The 11562-nt window shown below is 43.2% G+C and overlaps 1 protein-coding gene across 4 annotated transcripts in view; it reads right to left on the minus strand.

Annotated features, from left to right (window-relative positions):
* Positions 1 to 10319, minus strand: part of lmna (lamin A) — a 42199-nt gene extending 31880 nt beyond the window's left edge. Inside the window, exons 1-3 of one of the 4 annotated variants that reach the window (XM_005923647.3) lie at positions 10144 to 10318; positions 4202 to 4416; positions 2318 to 2697 (exon numbers count right to left, since the gene is read on the minus strand). In XM_005923647.3, the coding sequence (XP_005923709.1) occupies positions 2318 to 2652 (335 nt within the window). In that variant the 5' untranslated portion in view covers positions 2653 to 2697; positions 4202 to 4416; positions 10144 to 10318. Of the gene's footprint in view, positions 1 to 2317; positions 2698 to 2958; positions 3527 to 4201; positions 5029 to 10143 lie in introns of those variants that run through there. The other 3 variants (XM_014333994.2, XM_014333992.2, XM_014333993.2) reach the window with 3 other exon arrangements.
* Between the last annotated feature and the right edge of the window lie 1243 nt (positions 10320 to 11562).

An 11562-nucleotide genomic window follows, 5' to 3' on the forward strand; every position in this document is an offset into this window, starting at 1 on the left:
CAATAGTAATCCCTTACTTTACTCGTTACTTGAAAAAGTAATCTGATTACATCTCTGGTTCAGATGCAATAAAACGTCAAGTCTTTGAAAAGGAAGCAATTAGCAACTAATCAGATCAAAGAGTCATTAAATTTGTGGTCATACCACACACACACACACACACACACACACGCACACACACACGAAAACGCAGCTATTTTATTCCTGAAAAAATGATTTTGGTTTGAGGAACAATCAGGAAACAAAGTGCTGACTGTAAAGAATTAGAGTGCAGCGAGTCGGTATTTTGCATTTTCTCTTTCTCTAACATGAACTTTGCTGCCAACACATTCCTGGGCAGCACTGCTGGCTGAGTCTGATCTGCCGACAGACTCCCCCAACATCTGAAGACGCGCAGACGTTCAGTAAGGCATCGAGTCGGAAATTTTGTGGACTCGGGGCGACTTACAGGGGAAAAAATCTGCTCACAATCCTAATAGCTCCTCAGCTAGCTGAAGCTGTTAGAGCTGCTTGATAATGTGGCCTCGGCTCCAACACTCCTCCAATAACACCAGCCTGCATGCCAAGCTACACACAGGGTTTCCTCGAAATGTTGTTTTCAAATAATGAATGCAGCGTCAACCACCTACTGTAATGGAACCGTTTCCATTCCACTTCCTAACCTCATTTAGATGTAGTGACGAATGCTGTAGCCTAGCTTGATTAGTATCTGGGAACAAGCAGCCATGGATACCGTTTGCTCAATGCATCATTGTAAATATGACACAATGCTAAATAATATACCAAGATGTACAGAAAACTCTTCATTTTAGTACAGAGTTGTTTAAGTTTTGAAATAATGACTCCCTCTCATGTGCCTCACAGTGGTTTGGTTCATTGTCCACCATTCCTTAACTCCTGTGCTTTGAAAGTTTCAAATAAAGGATGAATGACAGACATGCGTGTTCTTCACTTCCACCACGCAACAGAATTTAAAAAAACAAAACAAAAACAGTAAAATTAGACTGCATTTGTTAGCTCGGCTACTTTTTCGTTCAATTTCATGCTTCAGTACGAAGCTCAATTCACAAATGCCAAAACTCTAAAGTCTTCATGCACCTGTGCAAAGTAATCTCGCCGTGTGTAAAGCTGTGAGTCGACATTCTGTCACGGGGACAGTGATTCCAGCTCAGCAGAGCAGGCTGTGTTCAGCCTGTTTGCCTGGAGGTGTGTCCTTTCCTTCAACGGGGACTGAAGTGACATGACTGCACCTGAAAACTGACAAACTCAGGAATGACATTTACAACCCTGATGTTGGATCTGGCTGCACATCTCACACCGCATTCCACAGACGACAGGGTGTTGCACCTCCTCAGCTGTTCATGCAACACAGGGTGTGAATTCAAAGTATTGCAGCACAAAAGGTAAAATCACAGCAGCTGCATCCACACGTTCACATCACATCCACTGTAGTTTAACCAGCTGCTACGAGACACACCGACAGGGTTTGAAGACATATTTTAAAAGAAGACAAACCTGCGCTGGCTGACGCTCAGCAGTAACAACGCCAGGGAATCCTTAACGCGTCCCCATATAACAATCTGATTCATCGTTTTTTACAGCGCCACAAAGTAAAAATTGCTGACCTATAATCTGAAAAGCATCATTCTTATGCAGCAGGAGGAATACCAGAACATATCAAAGTTACTGTGGAATCACTTGGCAGAAAGTCAGGGAATTCCCCCACACAGATCCCACACAACGGCAGATAAACGTTACATCATCAGTGTGCTGCTGCTTGAAAGATTTATGGATCATTCCCAGTGGTTCCCCTGACTCTGAAGCAAAACTGCATCAGTGTTTGTTTTCATCTGTCCTCTGAAGAGAAATGACACATGCACAAAATCATCAGTGTGTGCTTCTGATATGTTAACTTATTTACACATGAAATCAGTTACAGTGTAGTTTACATCCACAATGTGATGTCAGTACAATAGCAACTGTCTGATAGATGGGTGTAGCTATCCCGACCAGCTGGTTTCTGAACATTTGTTTTGAAGGTTGCATTTTAGCATTTATTTTTGGTCCTTCTTGGATCTGACTAACAAGGACTCTGCATGCTCAGATGTTAGTAACAAAGTAGGCATTGATTCCCACAACAAGCGTGATGCTGTATCAAATAGGACTTAAAATCAGCGACTGGGAACATAAACAACAGGGAAAAAAGTGAGGGCACGTTCTCATAGACTTCTATACAACTGGACCAATTTTTGAAACCAGGGCAGTCGCCCCCTCCTGGCTATTAAGAAGAAAGTCCACGCCCATTTGCTCTTCTTACCTGGCTTTGAGCTCTTTGTGCTCCTCCTTGATCTTGCTGAGCTCCAGCTGCAGGCGTGCTCGCTCCTTGGCCACCTGGTCGAGAGTCTTGCGGGCATCCGCCAGCTCCGTCTCATAGGCCGTCTTGATGCCCGACAGATCACGGGTGACCGAGGACTCAGACTCGCTGATGCGCAACCGCAGCCCGGCGTTCTCCGACTCCAAGGAGCGCACCTTGTCGATGTACACGGCCAGCCGGTCGTTGAGGTTGCACAGCTCCTCCTTCTCCTGCAGCCTGGTGATGCGGGCCGGAGAGACGGCGCTGCGGCTGGTGCGTTTTTGGCTCGGGGTTTCCATGGTAATAATGGCTCAGCAAGAGACGCAGATGGGGTGAGTCACTGGCTGTGGGAGAGGAGGAAGACTTAATGAGAAGAGTATCAAGATTGCCTTCCACAGAAACACACTGCACTGATTTAATGGCTGAATCACAGGTTAAACTTTAACTGAGGTGAAAGCGAAGAAAGGCTCCAGTCTTGCACCACAGTGATTCTTATCTGTCCGCCTCCAGTCCTCCGTCTGCTCACAGATTTGTTTTATTAACTCGTTTTGATTTTTTTGGGAAGCATATGCTAAAAAAGATAATGCTGAACTTATCACAGCTACCTTTTCACTTGTTTCCTGCTCCCTTTTACATTCATGTCGATATTTCCAAAACAAACTAACCCACTGTGATAACCTCACCGTCCGCTCTGCTTCAGCTACATTAAACTGCTGTAGGTGCTGTTAAACCACTTTACGCAGCTTGCTCAACACATTTCCCACAAAGACCAACCCACATACCTTTTGCAAGGCTGTAAACACTCTCATAATTACAGTGAAAATATGCAGTTGTAACCAGGGACACTAAAACAAGGCATTACCATGCTGCTCTGCCATCCACAGAGACTCTGGTAAAAAATGCTTTTATTTGTTTAGAGATCAGAATGTTCAGTGGTGATCATTTTGCCCACAGCCACTAGCAACAGCGCTCAATATAATTCCAAAGTGTTGACTCATAATCTAAACGATTGCTGCAGGATGCCCTGATATGGACAAGTATCCATCCTAATATGAGGAGTGTTACATCAAAACCTTAAAAGCTTCAGAGCTTACAGTTCACTGGAAAAGTATACAAAATGAATTAAAATAAAAATGCATGGAAGCAAGCCACACCCACACACAAATAAATACATACATACATACATACATACATACATACATACATACATACATACATACGAGAATTTTACAAACGAAACACGCAAAGGGAGAAGCTCTACAAATCAAATTATGAGGCTTTGACGAAACTTCTCAACGAGACTTATCAGCACTGTTATCAGGAACTGTGGCCAAACAGGTGAGACTGAAAACTACTCTACTTGTCAGCAGTTGCTCCACTCACAGCCTAACAAGCCTGTCCCACCAAATGGCGGGAATGGGCTCTCCAGATTGGAGTGGGTGGACACACCAAACTCTTCCATCCATCCCCTCTCGCTCATTACCAAAAGTGCACGCGAGAACATGCACGTGGGTGGGATGCATGCACACGCCCACAGGAGCACACACTTACGAGTACTCTCTCTGGACTGACTTTGAATAAATGAAGCATCATTTCAGCTTCCAAAAGCAGCTCCTGAGCATTAACAGGTGCTGTCTGATGTTCAGCTCTTCAGCCACTGAAACGAGCTACAACTTTGACAAAGTTATGCCTCAGAAAAGGAAAATGAAAGCAGCTTTCAGCTGACTGAACGAGTTTAACCAGCTCAAAATGACAAGTATACTAGAAGCACAGACAGCAGCACTGTCAGTGAGACATAAAGAAAAAGCCTCACAGGAGACAAACATGAGGAAACTCTCTGAAGCTTACCTTAGCTGTGTGAGAGCCTTTTGACTGCAGCCTGCTGAAGGGTGTAAAAGTGCGAGCACAGGATCTTTCTGGAAGTTTATCTGCTGGTTTCAGTGCCTCAGATGATCGCAGTCCCAGATCTGTTGAAGAATGCTGTCTGCTGGTGGGTGTGTGCTCCTTTGGCTCGTGCCCTGGACTGCTTTCGTAGCCGAAGCTCACTGCACATGTACCTACCGCTGAAGAGGGAGACGGGGCGGGAGCACAAGAGAGAAGAGGGTGGGGTAGCGAGGAGGAGTCAGGCTAGGACAGACTGTGTGTGTGTGCTTGCAGAAAGCAGCTGCTGAGCTTTATCTCGCTCTGCACTGGCCCTATCTTTTCCTTTCTCTTTTCCCTCACACTGAGCCCTCGCAGACACACTGACCTCAGCAGTTGGTGCAAGTGGTCTGTCAATAAAACGCTGCGACACTGATGATACCGAGCAGCTCCCAGGTGGGTGAAAGTGTGTGAATGTGCGGATTACACCCTGCTCCTCCCTGCTGATTTGAAGAACACATTCTTTCAAGCTGAAAGGCCAAAGACATGAATGAAGAATTCCAGTTCCATCAAGAAATCCTGCTGCAGAACGACGCAGAGGTGACCTTGAGCCCTTGTAACGCACCATAAACACAGGCAATGAAACTAATCCAGAGTACATGCATATGATTCATCACCTTTGTCCACAGTTCTCGTTTTACCCATGGCAGAAAAATAGCCTTTCAGCAAGGTTATCCAAAGGATTAAAGGAGGAAAACGTCCAGGGAATTCTCATATTATAACCCCAGATGATAAGAGAATAATTCCCAAAAGGCATCTTGACAAGCTAAAAGTCTGACACTCAATCCGGAGCTCATCTGGACTTATATTTGTTTCGGCGGGGTGGAGTTAATGGTACCACAGGTCCAATCAAGCTCTGATATTTTCTGTGTGTCTCTGTGGGTGCACACATCTTCTCACCATGGAAATAAACGTTTGTCCATTCATGTGTGCGTCTGTGTATGCGCATGTGGTTAGACGGGGGCAAGACAGCACCTCTGTTTTTGGGCATGGGGCAGGTCCAGTAGCTAAGGGAGTATCCCGACTACAGCGCGGCCTTCCAGTGGAAAGCAGCCGTCAGAGTCTGAGTCACACGTCCCTGCTACAAACAGCTCACATTTTTAGCCCTTCTTTCCTTTAACCCTTTTTCTTTCTCTTTCTCTTCATCATCATGTCCACATTTCAAGTTTTTCAGCTCTCATGTTTCCATGGAAGTCACACAAAGATAGGAATGCATGGTTGGCAGCCCAGATAGCTTTTCAGTAAGACTCTTTTCTCAAGGGCACAAACAATAATAGCATTTCTCATTTAAAATGCCATCACATGGAAACATGATGACAGCAAAGCACCCCGAAGCAGAAAAAGGTCCTAACTGGAATTTCTTTTCACCATACCAGAACAAATCTGGAGATGGGTGACTGATAAGCACTTACAATTTCAAAATCTTACAAAATTCTCAGCTTGTTGATACTTGAAAACAAACCTAATGTTTTCTAAGTGAAAGTTCACATGTAGCAATTTCATCAACTTCTTTTCAGCGTCTATGAGCAAGTCAAAAATAACTGTGTAATGTGCTCCTTTGCACATGTGCAGGTACCAGCACTGGATCAGATTTAACCCCGTGTGTGTGAACAAGCCTCAAAACTCATTTATGGTACAGCGGACATTGTTAAATATCTTATTTATGGGGCTATGACTTAATTTATTAAGTAAATGTGGTGTCAGGACATTTAGGAGAATTTTTAATGTATGAAGAAAAAAAAATACATGACTCACTTAGCAGTTAATTGTACTCACAGACCACCCTGAAGTCTGAGCTCCATCTCTGGTAATTTTAGCTTTTTATCTATTTCAGTTATGACACAGTAATTAAGTGCCTCCATCTTACATATACAGTCTATGTAATACAAACAGATGACACTATTCTTTTATAAATGTGGTTTGGACAAACCATCATGTTTACGCCCAGTAAAGCACACCCAAAGCATTTAAGCCTTCATCCCCTCAGCCGCTGACTGGTGCACAGTTTGATTCCCAGATGCATTCATCAAGTCCAAAAACAGGAGCTAGCATGACAGAGCGGGATGCAACTCAGCAGCCAAAACAAGTACAGAACAATATGTTATCAGTCAGTTTTCCCCCCCAGACTTTACTCACTCACGCTCTCCTTTTCTACCCTCACCGCATTCCATGCAGGCGCACACACAAAGACAGAAAGAAACCCACAAGGCGTGCCATCCCATTGTGCAATCCTGACATTATATTTCCCCATCCTGAGCTACTGACTTACTGCTCTGCTAGGAGAAAAGAGCAGCAATGAAGAAGAATTTGAACCAGAGAAAATCTGGCATGGGAACAAAAGGAAAGCTACTAGACCGTTTTCATTCCTGTTCCTCCAACTGAGGAACGCATAAAACATGCAGTTTTTTTAATCACACTACCTGCGGAGCACGTCTTGGATTGTGCACGTTTAAGATAATAAAAAATAACCACACATATTTTATATTGTTTGTTTTTTTTAGCCAAAAATCCCTCACCCAGAAAATATCCTTGACTGTACGCTTCATTTTCATAACCTGGTTACATCATTTTGAAGCTGAAAGTTTGCATTTTCAGGGATAACGTTTGCTACATTTTACAGCATTTTGATTGAAATACTTGAAAATTGTACAAAGCACCTGTGCTTGTAAAATTCTAACATTTATTAGCATGTTAAGGCTAATTGGCAACTATACGCACCCACACAGTCTAGGATGCACCTCAGTAACTGAGCTTGCTGACTCGGCTGATGACGCTACATTTGTTTTTAAATGTGGTCAAACCACATTTGGACACATTAAAAAGAAAACGAAGACAAATTCTCACTCAGTGCTTTAAGGACCAGCATGTGACATCATCGTGTCCATCTTTTACATACAGTCTGACGTCATCTCTGCTGCTTAAGAGATCCTTGTTCATCTTCCTATTTTTGCCTGAATCATTAACAGAAGATTGGTGCCTAATGTTTCTATCCAGCGTAGACGAGCCTGGAAATAGAATAATATTTATCTAAATTCATTTTTTCAAATCTTTTAAGGCAAAGCTGAACGTTAGTTTGACATTTTGTTTACAACTACAGTGCAACATCAGCGTCATGTCAAACAGTTGTTGCTTTATGAGCCTCTGTTTTGCTTAGCGAGCAAATTATCTGAAAGCCTTCAGTCTTATGTAAATTCGCCTCGTGATTTTTCACAGTGTGCTGGAGATGTGAAAAAAATATTGCCGAGACGGGAAACACGATGCGCCATCTCTGATGAGGGAGTATTCTAAACAGATAGAAACCACCAGGAAGATCAAAAGCTTGACTCATTATTTCAATCAGCAACATGAGGAAGTAAAACTCCACCGGGGAAACTGCAGATGACACACAAGTCGCTTGGAGGCTGAATAATCCTCAACTACTGCAGACTTAACAACCTGATGTCTACAATGGGCATTTCTGTCACCGTGGGAACAACAACAACAGAAAATCTTGCTATGGAGTCACATGTGTTTCCACCAACAGCTTTACAACAGTGTCTCCTGTTACCAGCAGAATGAGTCCCATACTTCACTGTTCTTACAGTACAGATGTACCATCATTTCATTAATTTTATATGTTCTACACTTTTAACAACGTAGAACACATAAATCGTTCTTTTAGTTAAGCTGATGTAAACGTAATCAGACGTACTTAAATAATCACATGCCTGCATGTACAGTAAACTACGAGGGCCATGATCCCCTCCATCCTCCTGCCATGAAAGATCCCATTGTAACATGGTTTCAATGAAAAAAGTGCACGTTCATGATGCAGCAGAAAAAGCATCTGTATGTTCACTGAAAACAGATTCAAATTCAGTCAGACAAATGAAAGAGCTGTTTTCAATATACACTGCCTTCTTGTCGCTCTGTATATTCATCATGAAATGTGCCCAGAAGTGTTTCCACAACAGTGTTTTCAGCATTTTATCCTGAATTTGTTCTCTGTTACCAGTGTTTCTCCTACAATGAGTCCAGCCTGCTCCACTCTGTGTAGAAAGAAGGACTCGTTTAAAATACAGCCGGGCTTGTTGGACTGCCTCTCAACTCAAGGTTTCACCATCTCATTTAGCCTCCAAACGCTTATCCCAACCTCAAATATAACCCTAAAATGAAGCGTTAAGCCTCAAACAGGTGTTTGAATGGATGTGGAAAAACGAGAGCTGGACAAAAAGTTGTCAGTTTTACAATATGTAATCTCTCTCACGGTCTAAGCCTTAAACTGGCTCTCACAAAGATGACAGAACAAGTTTCTATTTAATTTCACGGAGGAATGATTCTCAAGAAAGCTGCAACACACTCCCTGTGCTACACAGCCACAAAAACAAGTCCGCGCACACACACTCGCTCTCACAAACACAGTATATCTTTTTAGCTGTCTGCTTTTCAAAATAGCCTCTTTGCGACTGCCTGTGTGAGTCATTCAGGAAAAATCTGTAAATTATAGCTGTAACAAAATGTCCTGGATTAAACTCTCGCCAAACAGACTGTGCAATGAGCTGCTTCTAAAATAGAGTTGATATTTGTCTCTGACAAGCCGTCTTTTTAAAAATCAGGAATCGGCCCAAACACAATATCACACATCATGAACACCCTGCAGAGCCTCATCCTGGACCAGTTCACCTGCCGACCCTGAGTTGGAGTTGACTGAGGTCTTCATCCCCCCCTTCCTCTTCAGCCTCTACATTGCAGACTTCAGCTACATCTTCAGCAGTCTCCTGAACTCTGCAGCAGTGTTATGTATCAGAAGACAAGGAGCACAGGGCTGTGGTGGGTAACTGTAATGCATAGTACAACCAACAGTCTTCAGCTGTTTGTGGACATTAAGAGAATTACAGCTCTATTGGCACTGTTTCCATGTGCAGACACCGGAGGCTTACAAGTACTTTGTGTTCATCCTGATGCAGAGAATGGCACAGGAACTCATTCCTGCCAGGAGCCATCAAACGTTACAACTACCCACTATGACATCTGGACTGTTTAGACTCGCCATATCTTGTGTTTATTGTCCGTAGTATCATTAAACTTTGGAGTATTTATTTTAACTTACTGTACCTTGAATGTGGCCCTTTTTAAACGTATTTTTATATATATGTTGCTTACATTTTTCTAGCTTCATATTTTATATCATATTGATATTTTCATTTATCCCTCCACCCACACACCGTGATTAATAAAGTATTCTGATTCTGACTGATTTCACAGCGTGGATTTCTTTGGGATTTCCCCGGTTCACGTCGAGAAACAAATAACAAAACTGAACAATCAATATTGACTTCGGTTACCGGTAAACCTGTGTGGCTTCTGTTTTCTGAGCATCGGTATGAGTGCAGATTTTCCGGAAGTCCCGGGTGATCAACAGGTTCAGTAAAGCTCAAACCAGGACAGCTGACACAAACCTCACATTTATTCCTATTTTCTGGAGTATGATGTCATCATTGGGCGAAGCGCCTGCTGGGTGTCGCGCACCGCTCTGCTGCCGCGTGATTGGCTGATTCTAATGTGGTTTCTAACAAAGCGCTCACTCGGTGTACATGCATGCTTTCGTCACGAGTTATGAGGACGCTCTCACTCTGTGCCTCTCTGGCGCCCCCTGCTACCACTTAGTACATATGACATAAATAGAACCCCACAGCCTTCCACTGAAGTCATTCACAAGCACAGCACATCCACGCCATCCACTGGCTGACACACTGAATGGAAACTGTCAGCATGGGTCACGGAGTTCATGCACTGATTGAACTCTCTGCCTGCTCCCTGTTAGAAACTATAAGAAGCAGAATAAATGCATTTCATCTTCCAGCTGAAACACATTCAGCTCTCCGTCCTACCTTCGTCTTCTTCTGTCTTTTCTTCTGCAGCGCTTTAAAACGCGTCTCCTGTCTCTGCGCTCACGGGTGACCTTTCCAAATGTCGCCAGTCCCAGTTAATCGCGATATCATCCGCTGGGACGCGTTTCCTTTGAACAAATCGGAGAGCCGCGGAGCTCCGAGTCGAGTCGACCCGGGCCAGCAGCCACCTGCAGATCCACACACTTGATTAGGCTGCCAATCTCCGCTAATTACAATGCAGCCTGCAGGCGCCACCTGGCGACCATGATTAACGCTTCGGTAGTGACAGTATTTTTAGCTGGTGAGGGCTTCAGTCGAGCCAGGAATGTTTGGAGAATATAAACCAAATGTGTGTATGGGGTGACTAATACTAGGGGTACGGAACAGGGGTGTGTCCAGAGGGCCGGCATGAGGGGTGGCACAGCCCCCTCATGGTGCCCCCCACTAAGGTAACTAGAGCAGAGTAGTGCTGAGAGCATGGCTACTCTGTTTCTGTATATTATGCTGCTATCCTCCTCTAATCCAATATATTTTGGATGAATTCCTTGCACTGTGTACTCCCTGCCATGTATTTTAATGATTTTAAACTATGATTCTGCTAATACATGATGCTGGGTTATTGTAGGCAAAGCTACCGAGCGTTGTATGTAATTAAAACAGTCAAGCTGCAACAACAAAGTGATATACATGGTTTTATTTTAAGTACTTTAAGTACATTTTGAAATGATGTGTATGCTAGTATTTAAATGAGGACATGACTTTTACTCGAGTCACGTTTCTTGTTCCTGGAATAGCCCATGCAAACATCGCTCCCAGAGCACGGATGGCTTTTTTCTTCTCCTCCTGCTGAACAGCTGATGATAGCACCACTGAGTTCAGGTTTTAAAGATTAATGAGAGTCTGCAGGATGTTGTGCTTTATGTTTGTGTTTAAGTGCTGCCTTAATTTCTGAATTCATCTCCAACAGTGACACAAGCAAAATAGAAAGTGCTTGTACTGTAGTTATGCTGTGATATAAGAGTGATGTAAACTCAATTTACTGCAAGAGGCCAGATGGTTGGAGTGCCAGTGAAAAAACAAGTTAACCCAGTGGTTTTCAAATAAACGTACACTTTAAAGTAATCACTTTGCTGCTGTGTATCTGAACATGTTACTTTTTTGTGTCGTTCACATTTTTACTGTCAGGCATCATATTAGGCCTGTTTAGACCCAAAAAGCCAAGATTACGTTGCTGTAAGTTTAAAGTAAAATATTAGATGGCAAAACAAATCTTTAATACCTCAAAATCTTTTTTTTTTTTTTCAAAACTTGAAATGGCCCTGATTCTTTTTCCACACAGGATCCCACTGAAGCTTGTTTTGGACTGATGCTGATGCTCAGGTAAAATTACTTCACATCACACTTCATACACCTGTTACT

The sequence above is a fragment of the Haplochromis burtoni genome, unplaced genomic scaffold (genome assembly GCF_018398535.1).
Source record: "Haplochromis burtoni strain Fernald_Lab_line unplaced genomic scaffold, NCSU_Asbu1 Contig_64, whole genome shotgun sequence".
Taxonomy (NCBI): domain Eukaryota; kingdom Metazoa; phylum Chordata; class Actinopteri; order Cichliformes; family Cichlidae; genus Haplochromis; species Haplochromis burtoni.